Source organism: Bactrocera neohumeralis, chromosome 2, assembly GCF_024586455.1.
Source record: "Bactrocera neohumeralis isolate Rockhampton chromosome 2, APGP_CSIRO_Bneo_wtdbg2-racon-allhic-juicebox.fasta_v2, whole genome shotgun sequence".
NCBI lineage: Eukaryota > Metazoa > Arthropoda > Insecta > Diptera > Tephritidae > Bactrocera > Bactrocera neohumeralis.
The window spans coordinates 53,632,910-53,647,964 of record NC_065919.1 but is presented as its reverse complement, the minus strand read 5'-3'; the positions used below and the strand labels follow the sequence as shown (position 1 = coordinate 53,647,964).

Sequence of the window (15,055 nt, the reverse complement as noted above, 5' to 3'; positions counted from 1 at the left end):
AGAGATGGTGGGAGACTAAAAGAAGGAAAGGGAGATATAGTATGTTCATATGCTAGAATTATGACATTTAGTTGAATATTACAGAATGTTGTATGCAAATTCTTGCCACTAACAATAATTTGCCAAATCTCTTGTAATTTCCACTTTTCCCACATACTACAATTGTATATATATATAACCATACTCAGTTCTAGTAATTATCTATCACTTCTAGTAAATGGCTTTGAGAGCACTTAAGTAATTGTACCCACTTCCTGCTTTCTATTTGTTAGTAACCATTTTGCTGTCATTAAGTACGCCTTCTATCGTTGTCTACGTTCCCATCGTCACTCAGCTCAACTTCTTGCACTTTTCTTAAGTAGAACATCCAACAATTGTTGACATTATTACAGCAATAAAAATAATATTTAACGAAATTTCGGCGCACCTTTCGCTCGCTAAATCCCCCACGTAAGAGCGCTGAACGCATAAAGAAAGACAGGCGCTTGCAGCGCTCGGTCTGTGTGTGGGCTGCTGTTGCAATTTTGTTGCCCCTTAAATTCGCAGTAATTACACAAATGCCACACTAATAATCTACATAAAAAGCTGGCATGATTGGAGACCAAGTACAAAGCCGGGCTCGCATGACGCTGTCGCTGGATGTTACTGGAGTCGCGGTAAAAGTTGAGCGGCAACCAAGGCGGCTGCTTGGCTGCATGGCGGACGTGCAGCTACATGTAGCCACACGCATATAAAATGTGTGTTCTTAAAATCACATGCAACCGACACGCCTCTTCACCCTCCACTCTCAGACAGCAGGACCCACCATAGCAGTGGCATGCAATCAGTCAGTCCATATTTTGTAGCCAACTTTCTTTACTCCCACACATAAAGTGAAGCCTAAATTCTATGCAGTTTCGGCTCACGTGCTCACATATATGTACATACTGACATTCATATTTATATGTTTATATGTATGTGCTTTTGGGCAAAAGGTTTACAACTCCCTGCCTGTTGCGCCAGAGGCAGCCACACTTCAAGTTGCATGCCACAAACTGCCGCTAAACGTTGACTAATAACGATGGGCTTAACGTGGCTACCTCTTGCATATACATACATACATACGTGTAGTTGTGTGTGGGTTTACATTCGACTCGTCGGTCGTGGGCGTAAATGTCTCTGCTGTTGTCGTTGCAGCATTTGGCCATAAGGAAGTTTATGCCTTGCATTATTTTGAATTAATATGTCTAGCTGTAGAAGTCAGTGTTAATGTACGTGTATGTGTGACAGCAGCGGATGGACGTACGCCGCCCAGTGCCATGGCAATGTCAGCATAAGTAGAAAGTTTCGCTTGCAGTTTGGCACCGACTTACCTCCCTTGCCACAGCCAGTCGGCGTGCTGTCAAAAACTTTTGTTACGTTTTAGCCGTTTCAAGCACTTTTTGAAGCTCGCTCTTATTCTTTATACCTTTTTTTCGTTACTTTTCTGTCTCCCATTTAACTTGCAGATCTTTTCATTTTTGCAATGTTGCATGCATTAATCTTATCCAGCTGTGGCTACCGGGTGTGGAAATATTAATTTTTAAGAAATTGCAACTTTCAACTCAATATATCAAATGATCAAAATTAAACCGGACTGTGGAAAAAAACGATAACTCAAGTCTCGTCTGCAGTAATCACGAAACCTGCGTCATTGTCACGCATCTCTTTTGCGAACTCTACTCGGCGTCGTTATTGCAAAAGACTTAAACCTTTTGGTACGAGTTTAACTATGACGCGCGACATACCCAAAAGGTTAACCAAAGTACCCAAAAAGTTAACCAAAATGTGTTAGTCGACCTAAAGACGCTGATCTATTTCTCTGATGCCAACACGATGATAATTAAGCTGTCCTTCTTTAACTATGTCGATGTTATCAACAGAGGTGGATGGACAAGTCGCATTAGGCTAGTTTTCGAAGACCTCACGTCCTTCAGAGAATGCCTTGCGCCACTCAAAAACTGCTGTTCGTTATAAATTAGATTCCCCAAAACACTTCTGCAAGGTTTTCGACAATTCCGTGGCCGTGATTTCGTTGAAAAACACAAAACACCAACCAAACTTTTCACGTCGTGAAAAACAGATATCAAGCACAGTGATTGGCATATGGAGTTGAAATTCACACGAATCAAAAAAGGTGTTTCAAATGTAGGAAAAAATTTCTCAATTTGGTTTGCGCGCCTAGTTTTAATGGAATGGTCCGTGTTAAAGCGGAAAGCGATATAATATTTCTACAAAAATATGACAACGAATTTTAACACAAACTAACAAATTAAGCTATTTCTAAACCTAAAGCTGCGAAAAACATTTTCCTCCATTAACCTCCATTTGAGACACCCTAAAATGTACAGTTATTAAAACTTTAGATTTTCCACATATTTTCTGTTGTAACAGCATTAGCAGACTAGTATTTTTCTGATTGCGCCAAAAGGTAGGCAACATTTTTTTTAAATAGCTTCAACAATAAATTTGGTTTTGCAAAAAATAATTATCAGCAAATATTTCATAAAACAGCATTAAGCATGTATGTATCTCAACCATTTTTTCTCTTATTTTTCCAATTTCATTCCAGGTCAAGTATGAAGGCAGACCATTGTTTTTGACTTGCGTTTGTATGGCTTGCTTGGACGGAACCTCGACCAATCGTGTCATTAATTGCAGGTAAGTTGAAATGAAATAGAAAAAAAAAAATCTTAGTATTAGTCCACAAAGCACATAGATACTTGCCATATTTGTGAAACATTTGCTAAACCCTGCAACACATTATATTTTCAGATTCTGCGGTGAAATTTGGGATGGCTCGAATCTAGTCCTGGGCACCATGTATTCGTATGACATTTTTGCCGCTATGCCATGCTGTGCTGAGCGTCTAAAGGTGGGTTTAATCAGTCATTTTTATATTGCGATAATATGGCAACATCCTTTCTAATTACCTTTGCCGCTTGACGGAACTAACCGCAAATATTTTCTCTTCCATATTTTTGCAGTGCAATAATTGCTTCAAATTGCTCTTACACCCGCAACAGCGGCTCAACTTCTACAGCGACTATTCGCATTGCGTCACTTGTCCTTATTGCGCCACGCAGGACACACACTTCGTCAAGCCGTTAAGCTTCTGCTACACCAAGAGCAATGTGTTGCGCCACCAGTCCATCGCATAACATGAGGCCCCGTTGGAGACCACGGAAATGCTGGCGGCAGCAACAACAGCCACAACAACAACAGCAGCAGCAAATATTGCCAGCATTGCCGCTCCAACGGCGAACATAAGAAACACCATCAGCAACAACAGCAACAATGGTAACAACAGCATGCAAACGAAGAAAATTGTGCTCTACAATCCATCAGTGGATTACTCAGCACCGCTGCAACAACAAATCAATCCTGACATCATCGGCGCACATCCGCACGCACAACACTATCAGCAACAGAGCAGCGGCGGCAGTAGCGGTGGCAGTGTACCGAGCAATACCATACACAATACAAATCAGGTAAGACAGCCACTACAACAACCGCAACAGCAACAACAACAAACCCAGCAGCAGCCGCGCTTGTCCGCATTTGCGCCCGTGGCTGCTGCACGTCTGTCCTTGACTGGCCTGGCAGCTGCCGCAGTACCAACCGCAAGCGCTCAAGCAAGCACAGGCATTACGTCAACACAGCAGCAGCAGCAGCAACAACAGCTCCAGCTACAGCAACAAATGTTGGCAACACTAGCACTACCGTTAAGTAATTTGAATTTGAATAGTTTCACTAATGAAATGAGCCCGATTAAATCTGGCCTTGAACAACAACCACAACAACATAATAATAATATTAATAACAATCAGGTGGTAGGGCTGTTAGGACGCAATGTAGGCGCCAATGGTTTACTAGCAAACAATAGTGTCGGTAGCAGTATTAGTAATTTATTAATTAGCAATAATTTAACAACGACCGCAACAACAGCAGCAGCAGCAGCAGCAGCAACAACAACTGCAGTCGGCGTTGGAGACGGTGCAATGTCTTTATTGCCAGCTAATAGCAAATTGAATGCTTTGTGGGGTCAACCGCAGGCCGCATATAATCACTCGGTTGGCAACGCTGGCGCTGGCAATCTCTTCAACAATCCCACCAACACCGCCGATGCCATCTCAACGCTGTGGGGTTGTTCCTCCTCGTCCGCCTCGAGTGGCGCCTCATCCACCAGCGGCTGCTCAAGCGGCTCCGGCTCGCAGCCATCGCTCAGCCCCACCTCCACCACATCCACGCGCCCAGATTATCGCTGTGGCACCGGCAATGGCAAGGAGCCACTGTGGCCGTCGACACAACAAACTTCACCCAACAGCAACAATACACTCAGGGATACTTATTACACCGCCACAAAGACGGCTGGTGTAGCCATAACCGCAGCAAATGTGTTGATGGACGGTGGCGCTAACAACATCACCGATAGCGTACAACAATCAACATCACCCACATGCTCCTCCACCTCATCATCGGCCTCATCGACTTGTTCATCGGGCGTGAGCTCCAATGCCGGTCTCGATATTGGCACTTGGCCCAACTGCAAGTTGCAGAACTATTTTGCCGTCGACAATTGCAACACCAACACTGCTGACGATGTCGCGCACTTTGCCAAAATCAACAATATTTGGGATATACCAAGCGCAGCGGCCAACGCAAACACACGTACCGCCGATCTGTTCACCGATCTCTGGTGCAACAACGCCGACAACAACGCTGCAACAGGCAGCACACGCGCTAACAACAACACAAATGCCGATTTTGAACTGGGCACCGATTCCATCGACTTTGGCGATGCCTCAAGCATTTGGCGCACAAACATAACGTCCACATCGACAGTAGGTGGCAGCGCCAGCGCTGGCGGACGCACGCAACCCAAACCACTAGCAGCAGCCACAATTGCTGGCAACAATAACAAAGCAATGCGCGCAAATCTGGCCACCGATCCGGATAACGGTGCTGGTGTTGCAGCAGAGACCGACGGCAACGGCGCGGCATGCATGCAATTGTTCTCCGAACAGTTTCTCAACTACATGAACATAATGAATTACACGGATTAAGCTCGTCACGTGGGTGTATGACATAAATTTAGCGCAATTATTTAACAGTAAATAATTAGAAATGAAGATAGAAATATGTGACAAGTGCAGCAAGCGCAGTGTAAAGTGCATAATTATGGGAACTAACCAAACAAATCAATAACAAAAAGGGAAAACATAACGGAATATGTGAAGACAAGCATGAACTAATGTTTGTTGTAGCAAAAGCATAAACATTTTTTTATGATAAAAATTTTTTTGCAATGCAATTGTGATCGATTCGCGCGAAGAGAATTTTGATATAAACTGCAGTTATGATTGACAACTGCAAACTATGTTTGATAACAGCATATATATAAAATAGCACTGTTATTTAGTGAAAGAAATAATAATACTAACATTTTTTGTAATATGAAGTAGTAGCTGTTTACCGTTAAACGAAGACGAAAAAGTAGTACATATAGTTTAGCTTATTTTTTTAGTTGTAATTTTATTTTCCACACAGTGGAAGAACGTCTACAACGAAACATTTTGCATTTACCACAGCAGCTGGGTGTTAAAAGAATATTAGTGGATCGAAAAAGTTGGAAATAAATGATATTGCTAGCTTATACCATCATCAAAGCAAATTTGATTGAAAAATTATTTTGATTAAATAAAAAAAGTTCCAAAAAAATCGGTTTGATTAAAACTTTTTTAAAAATTGTATTTAATTTCAAAGAAATTCAGAAAGTTTAGTATATTTAAAATATTCTTGCCTCCGCCAACTTATTAACTTACAACATTAGCAAGAAATAAATTTGAATTAATTAAAAATGTTCCAAAAAATCGATTCAAAAAGCTTGTTGTAATTAAAAATGCTTGCCTCCAGTGATTTATTAATAATTTACAACAAAATTTGCAAGTAATAATATTGTACATTTTTTAATTAAAATATAATTACTTTTTAATTACTTTACATTACAAAAGAAAAAAATTGTATTGCAGATAATTACTTTTCTGTTACAATTTAATTACTTTTCCATTAAAAATAAAATAAAATTGCCTTACAATTACAATTAGTTTGCCATTACAAGCTAATTATTTTTCCATTACAGCATTACTACTTTTCCATTACAATTTAATTATTTTTCCAATACAAAATAATTTATTTTTCACTACAGCATAATTTACAACAAAATTTACATTACAGCGTGAAAATTTTTCCATTGCAATATAATTACTTTTCCATTACAACATAATTACTTTTTAATTACGACAGAATTTTCAACAAAATTTGCCTTACAGCGTGAAAATTTTTCCATTACAATATAATTACTTTTCCATTACCACGTAATTACTTTTCCATTACAACATAACTACTAATTTAGTAATCAAATAATATTTGTTTAACACCCACGAAATAGTTAAGCGCAAAATGTTGTTGATTACTTTTCCATTACCAGACTGCATTACTAATGCAGTAATCAATTAATATTTGTTTAACACCCGCGCAATCGTTAAACGCAAAATGTTTCCCAGACTTGTAATTAAAAAAATAATAATTTTTTGCGCTCAAAAAATTATTCGAATTATATTTTCAGTTAAATTCCGAAATATGTTTCTTCAATTAAGAATTTATGTGAATTAATTTTTTTTAGTTAAATTCCGAAAACTGCAAATTCCATCACCGAAAATTTGTGTACATTTATGTTTCTGTTAAAAAATAATTTTGTTGAATTTAATTTGAGTTTTATTTAAATCAATTTACTTTAAACTAATCTTAATGCAACCTAATTTAATGCATTAATTATAGAACTTAGTTTATTTACGGCTACGAATGCAGATTTTTTTTTTAAAAATATGTGTGTTTGTGGCAACTCTCTACTTTAAGCTATTAAAAATGGAGTATGCTTAGGATTTTTAAAAGAAAATTTACCAAATATTTTTGTTAGCATAAAAAAGAGTAACTTAAAGCAAATTATTACTACAAAACATCACTAATTATGCGTTTTAATTAATTAATTAGTTTTTTTTTCGTAGCAAGTTATACACATAAATCATAAATTAGCGTTACTTTCCATTTATACTTAATTTGAAAAAAAAATAATAATTAAAAATTGCTGTGTTTTTCAATAAACATAAAAACCTACTTTTTGCAAATATGAATGAATAAATATTACATAATATAAATGTGTATTTAGATGAGGGCAATTCTTTTGAGCAAAGAAAGAATGTCAGGCGAAAGAAACTCCCAAATTAGTTGTAAGCGCATAAGTAGCTATGCAAAATGATCTTTAGTTATTATTTGATTGTAACTTTTCATCATAACATCTTTACCTTAGATTGGTAATTATAATGTAGAAGAAGGACGGCTCGCCACAGGGATGTCGTATAAATAATTTTGCACTGCCTGCAAGCTTGCAATGTCGCGCTTGAAAATGCTGTGGTTTGGTTTTTTTCGCTTTGCATATGGTACAAATGAACCTTCGCGCCGAAATGTATGCTTTGCCGGGAACTACGGACTTCAACGAGCGAGCATCTGCGCGTTTCCATGTTTTCAATACAGATTTTTCAGCAATTTCAACTTCTTTTTAAATATAAAATTAAATATAATTAAAAAAATAATAATTCTTCACCACCAGTCACCGTGGCTTAACTGTTGCAAGTACGCCAGCTAACTGTAAATAGCATTCGTGTAATTTTCCTTTTATTTTGCATGCAATATGCATTTCACTTAATAGCACAGCGTGATCATGTTAGTTGTAAGATACACCCCTAACCCTCTTACCCACTTACTAACTACAGTTTTTGCATAGCTTAACATTAAGCTATTAAATATATGTCTCTCTCCAAAATTTAACGGTATTTGTGAAGTTTTTCTTGTAAATGTTTAACATAATATTAGTATTCGGTGTAAAATCAACGTAAAAAATAAAAAAAAAGAATTAAAAATTACTGTGTTTGTCCCCAGGAAGTATATAAGGAACGGCCACATGTGATCTCTTTCAAAATTTGCTCATAAGCATAGTTTTAGGCAGTCAGTGCACCCGAATGTGAGTTGTGTCATTGACACAGGCAATTGTCACACTTGAACCTTAAATTGTTTCGCGTTTAATTTGATTAAATTTACTTTAAATAGAGCAAGCTTACGTTTTTGTGTGTTGCGCTGAAAAGCAGGCAACACTTTTGACTCATTTCAACTGTGCATGGTAATTGTGATATTGCTTAGCTTGAGTGAACACTCGTGCTGTTCTGCCAAAGCGCACACATCGTTTCAACATTGTGATATGCAGTTGTTGTTATTTTGATTTTGAAGCTTGTCTCTGGTTTCGTTTGTGCGGCTATGACGTTACAAAAGTTATAGTAATATTATAAAAAAAAAAATATTTAAAAAAAAAATAATATTTCTTTCAAAATAATTTTTTATTTATTTATCGGTTATAAACGCACACAAAGAGCGGTTCGAAGTTAACTTTAAATTTGGTGTTTAGTTTTGGAAATTTGTTTGATTTTTTTGGATTTTCATATTTAGTGAGAAATTTTGTTTTAATTCTTCTTCTTCTTATTTTGCATTTGAGTTCGTTTATTTTTGGTTTAAAAACCAAAAAAAAAATACATTTTTTGCAAATTAGAAAAAAAAATTACGAAAATATTATATTTATTTTAACTATTTAAAAATATAACAGAAAATATCATCAATTTTTATTTTTTTTTTTTAATTTTCAAAGAATTAGAAAAAATATAATGTTATTTTTATTTATTTAATTTTTCTAAATTGTAAAAAAAAATAATATATTTTATATATTTAATATAATTTTTTTATTTATTAACACAATTTTCTTAAATTATATAATTATTATTATTATTATAATATTGTTACTTGAATTTTCTTTAAAAAAGTTAATATAATTTTTTTTCAATAATTAAAAATTATTATACTTTTTTATTTTTAATTAATTTTATTAATTACAAAAATTTAAAAACTTATTTTTTGAATACAACTTTTTTCTAAAATAATAGCTCTATTTAGAAAACGAAATTATTTTTCTTTAAATTTATTAAAAGCAAAATTTCTTTAATTTTATTTTATTATAAAAAATATTATAAAAAAATGTTTGGTTGAATTTTAATTAATTTATTTCATCTAAAATAAAAATTTATTAAATTTTATTAAAAATTCTTCAATAATAAAAATTTTTCTATAATTTTATTTATTTTTTTTTGATTTTTCTTTAAAAAAATAAATGTTATTTTTAGTATTTTTATTTTATTAAATACAATTTTTTTTTTAATTTATTGAAATTTTTTGTTAAACTTTATTTAAAACAAATATATTTTTCTTTAATTTTACTTAATTATTAACAAAATTAGTTTGTTTACATTTAAAATTTACTAAATTTTATCAAAATTTTTTTGTTAAATAAAAAAAAATAATTTTTATTTAAGTTTTTAAACTAAAATTATTTTTCACTAATCACATTTAAACAAAAAAATTCGTTAATTTGATTTAATTATCACACAAAAGTTTTTGGTTAAATTTTAATTTTTTTTTGTTTTTTTTTTTTTTTTTATTTTGCTAAACTCTCATTTTACTAATCTTCAACCGCTCTTTTTTAAACTCTTGACTTTCTGCAGCTCTCTTACTCCAAATTGTGAAAATTCTTTGGCAACCAAAGTGAAATTAATTGTGAAACTCGTTCGAAACGAATATTTCGGATTACGAAATATAAAAAAAAAATTAAAATCTGTGAAAACAAAAATTTAAAGTGAAACTTTTAAAATATTATAAAAGCTGGTAATTTGCAACGGTGGCTCGGAATTGACTGTTATTCTGATATTTTTTTTTTGTGCAACATGTTGCAAGTACTTTCGAATTTTTAATTTTTTGCAATTTTTTTTTTGTCCTGACCGACACTTTTCTCTCTGCATAGAATGAAAAATCTATATCTTGCGATTTTCAAGCTGCATGCAAATGTTGCACCACTGCAAGTATGGCGCTGGTGCTTCAATTTCTGGCGAATGCGTGCAAAAGAATCCTGAAAAGCGAGTTCAAGTATTCCCTTTGTCCAAATGTCAAACCTATTTGTAGTTTTTAAATTTACTCCTCAATAAAATGTAAGTTTACCACACACACACACACACACACACACACATGCAACAGTTAGATGTAATTAAGGCTAAGGCAACAACAATTAGCAATTTTAAGCAAATTCATGAAATGTTTATAAGCAAATGTTTATACACACACACACAGACTGACACACATACTTACTACAAACGCAGAATTATGCATGTGTATGTGAACATAAGTCAGCCCATAATTCAGTTTAGCTATTTGCGTAAATACCGCAAATAACTGTTTACACATTTTTCGTTTATGTTCAAATTGTTTTTGTGACATTATTTGATTTTCGTACACAGTGTTTGTTGTAAGTAATTAGCAGTTGTGTAAGAAAAGTAGTGCAAGATATATAGTTATATAGCATACATTTTGTACATACATACATATAAATAACTGTATTAAGTGATAAGGAGTTGCGAGTTGCTTTCGAGCTGTAAGAAAAACTAAATTTTATTAATATATCAATTTTTTGTTTTTGTAATTGAGTATCGAGCGATGAAGCAACAAAAAGTAGCAACATTTTGTGGCGACACGCTGTAACGGTTTAAAGTTTAAAGTTTAGTAACTGTAATATGAAAATATTCTTACCCACCATTACCACCAATTGCATAATAAAATTAAAAATTGCATAAAACTTAAAAGTAGACAAGTGGAGCGCGATAAATTGATGGACAGACAATGCTACATACATACATACATAGTTATAACATATTTATAGTATATAAATAATTAAATTTTTAATACAGATATAAACTAGTAAATATAATTCACCATTTATGACAGTAAGTTATCGATAATCGATAACACATAAAGTGGCACCGAGAATATTTGCAATAACTAACTAACCGAATAAATGAATTACAACAACATACATACATACATATAGTGAATGTTAAATAGCAAGTATGCAAAACTAAGCAAATTTCAATACAATAGTTAAACTTTACCTTACCATAGTGCAAGTACATAAAGCATATAAATTAAAGTGAAAAGTAATAATAATTGATAAAAAATAAATTTTCTATTGATAATATTACCTCTTAGCAAAAGTTTAATGAAATCTAAAAACAGTAATCTTTAATAAAAATGTTGCTATTTCATGAATAACGGCATAATAAGTTAGTCAACTGCAATTTCACACATTTGTAAAAAAAAAAAACAAAAAACATTAAATTAAATAGAAAAAGTATTGTAATAATGCAGCACACAAGCAACAAAACATACCGACGTCATTGAGTTGTTATAACCTTAAAAACTAACCTAACTTTTTTGACATTCGCATAGTTTAGCACAATCTCACACATGAATTCCTTGAAATTGTATTCCAAAATGCTGAAGAAAGCTGAAAAATGCTGCTCAGCACTCATCAAGCAACTTTACGACACACTATAAATACACCACATTACTACATAACTACAAGTTGAAAATAGCATTTTTAAACAAAACATTTTAATTGAATTAAAAAAAAAAAAATTTTAAACAAAAACAAAGATAATAAATTTAAAGCGCGCCTTAATTTTCTTAAGTTTCAATTTTTTTGAATTAAACATTTTTTTTTATTTTTTATTAATTTAAAAATTTAATTTTTTATTTTTTTTACTTAAAAATTTAATTTTTTATTTTAAAAATAATTTAAAAATTTTATTTTTTTTTGTTTTTTTCTTTTTAATTTTTTGTTTTTTTTCCAAATTGCCAAAGAAAATTTTTGTTTGTCAATTTTCATTAAAAAATTACTTTGCATACTTGTTCGAAAAAGCTCGCGTTTTTCATTTCGAAAATTTTTACAAATAAAATTCGAGCTAATATTCTTATATTATTAGTTTCAATTAGTACATCTTCATGTTGTGCGTTTCTTTGTATACTTAGTTTATTTCTAATCTAAATTCTACTACTTTATTTTTAGTACGCTAATTTCTAGCATTGGTTTGTGCAACGCTGTCTTTCCAAAAAATTAACTAGAATTTTTCTTTCGGAAGTGCGCGCTAGCTGCAGGGGCATTAAAGCACAGTCAGTTCAAGCATTCATATATTTTTTTTTCCGAAAAACAATTTTTATAGAATAATTTACAAACTTGCTAAATTAATTGAATTTACACAATTTTTTTTTTAATTTTTTTTAAATTTATCAAATTTTTTCAAACATGTTTGTTCATGTTTTTTTATAATTTATCAGTTTTTTCAAGCATTGTTGTTCATGGGAAATATTAAAAGAGAGTATCTTATCATTTACCACATTTTTTTAGATTTTTTTAAATTATTATTTTTTAAATCCTGATTAACTTAAAATGTGAATATGTATTTTTTATTTTTTTTTTATTAAAATTGTTGATTTAATTGGTTTGATTCTGGGCTGTTTTAATTTATCTATTTTCCCCTATTTAATTTTTGTTTTTATTTTTTTAATTTGTTATATTTTTATAATTTTGTTTAATTTGTTTATTTTTTTATAATTTTGTTTATTTCTTTTAATTTTGTCTTTTATTTATTTTATTTGTTTAATTTGTTTTACTTTTTACCTTTTTCAGTTTAATTTTATTATTTTTGTTTGGTTTATTTTAAAATTTGGTTGTTTGTTTCTAATATTTTATTTTTTAATTTTTCCTTTTTTTAATTTTTCTTTTATTTATTTATATTTATCTTTAATTATTTTAATTTGCTTTATTTATTGCCTTATTTTAAAGACTTCTATTAAATTTGTATTTTTTTATTTGTTTTTTTTTTTTTAAGTTGGTCGTTTTTATTTTGTCATTTTGTAGATATTTTTTAATTTTTTAAATTTTTTATTATTTTTATTTTGTGTTTAATAATTTATTTATTTTTTAATTTTAGTTATATATTGATTTCTTGATTTACTTTACTATCATTATTTAACTTTGTTTATTTGTATTTTTTTTCTAATTATTTTTTTTATTATAAATTTTAATCCTGAAAAACGTATATAATTTATAAAAATATTATTCAGAACTTTTATTGTCAAAACGTTTTAATTTCCCTGCAACTTACGCCACTCTCTCAGATCATCTGATGACAAAATGTACAAACTTTGGAAAGGCACTAGGCGCATAACACCCATTGAAATGAAAATCAACATTTTAGTTAAAATTACAAATTTACTTTTATTACAGAAAATTCATATTTTTTTCTGGCGTTTCTTAGCCTATTTTTTCTACTTATAATATAATAACTTTATGAAAAGGTTTATTTGTGTAACTTTAATTTGAATACAAACAAAACAAAAAACACTAAATTATAAATCAATTAAACAAAAATTTTACTATTACACTACTTGTTTGTTAAATTTTAGTTAAAATTATATGAACAATACAGCTAATACAGTGATAAACACATAAAACATATAAATACAGACAAACATACTTACAAATACACATTGGAGACGTGAAAAATTGCAATTATTGACAACATTTGGCAACTTTTATTGCTAAGACACAATGTTGCTGCAACAAATGTGCGTTCAGCAACATGTTGCTAGCATTTGCCACTTGGTATTTCACGTATTTGTGTACAACAACAACAGCGTTGACACAACTCAGTACACACCCACATATTTACACACATACAGAATACAGTTAACTCCACATGCAGTTGCAGATCTTGTAAAACTTAAGTAAAGTAAAAGCTTAAATTAATTAAATATTGTGAATTATGTGTAATAATTTCATTGTACCTACATCCTTGGCACTTTACAGTGTGACAATGTAATTTAAATTTAATTTTTAATTGACTCCAATTTTTTATGGAACAAATTAAAATTACCAAATTTTAATGAGAACACCTACATACATACATACTTATATAAGCATTAAATAAATATTTTTTTCTTAATATTAAGTGATAAAGCCCAGTGTGTAACTCTGCATTAAAGCATACATACATACATACAAACAAACATGAATTGTATGTATATGTATTCATATGTTCGCATCACTTTTCTCCTTTAATCCTCACTTATACTCCATTTAAAGCAACAAAAAGAAAGCATTTATGCATTTTATTGCACTCAAAAATAATTAGTAACAAAGAAGTAAATAAGCGAATTGCAAAAAGTATATATATATGAAAACAAAAACAAAAAAATATGTATGTATACAAATAAGTGAAGTTTTCTACGCGTTTTGTGAACTGTCCGGAGCGCGTAAGTTTTGTTTAATTTTCGCGAAAATTCTCGTTTCTCGATTGAAAAGCGCAAAAAGCGCAGAGAAAAGGCACCGAAGCAGAAAATGTGAAACGAACACTTTAAATGTGCATACATACATACATACAAACATACATACATAGTTATATGCTTATATTCTATTAATGTAATTTAGATAAATATTTTAGTTGATTTTGTCTATTAAATAACAATTTAAAGCATTATTACTTTTAATGAATTCTTAAAATAATATTGAAAAAACAAAAACCAACAAAAATGTAGCAAACTACAACAACTTGAAGCAGGCAAAGCGCATATGTATGTAGATCCTACATTCATACAAGTTTTTTTTTATATATTCATTACATTATATTACCGATTAATATTGAAATTTTTGTTGACTATTCAAAATATTTAATAAATTATTTTTTAATGCAAAATATAATTTCTTGTTTTATTTTTTACTTATTTACACGTGATTTATTTTCCTCATTTGAAGTGTTTTGAATTGGTTTGTATTTCAATTTCTACGCATTTCAGTTACGCTTTAATTTATGGTATGTGGTTACCAAGTGATGGTGAGGAATTTATTGGAAATGTTAATTTATTTTTATATTATTTAATTTTATTATTGAGTATAATATATTACATTCATTTTTGTTTTTTATATTCTATTGGGAAAATCATTTTAAAATTAAAATTTATTAAATTAATTAAAATTATTTTCTTTCACAAT

General features: G+C 31.0%; 1 protein-coding gene and 1 long non-coding RNA gene across 2 annotated transcripts in view; both read left to right on the top strand.

The window, feature by feature from the left end:
• The window catches only part of LOC126750813 (headcase protein), a 235,985-nt gene extending 230,258 nt beyond the window's left edge, over positions 1-5,727 (top strand). Inside the window, 3 exon segments of the mRNA XM_050460545.1 lie at positions 2,591-2,679; positions 2,794-2,893; positions 3,006-5,727. Of these exon segments, the coding sequence (XP_050316502.1) occupies positions 2,591-2,679; positions 2,794-2,893; positions 3,006-5,084 (2,268 nt within the window). The 3' untranslated portion in view covers positions 5,085-5,727.
• A 7,259-nt stretch (positions 5,728-12,986) lies between these two features.
• On the top strand, positions 12,987-14,764 carry LOC126750877 (uncharacterized). The gene is made up of 2 exons (XR_007665828.1): positions 12,987-14,351; positions 14,402-14,764. It is a non-coding gene; the product is annotated as an uncharacterized LOC126750877 (long non-coding RNA).
• Positions 14,765-15,055: the final 291 nt, after the last annotated feature.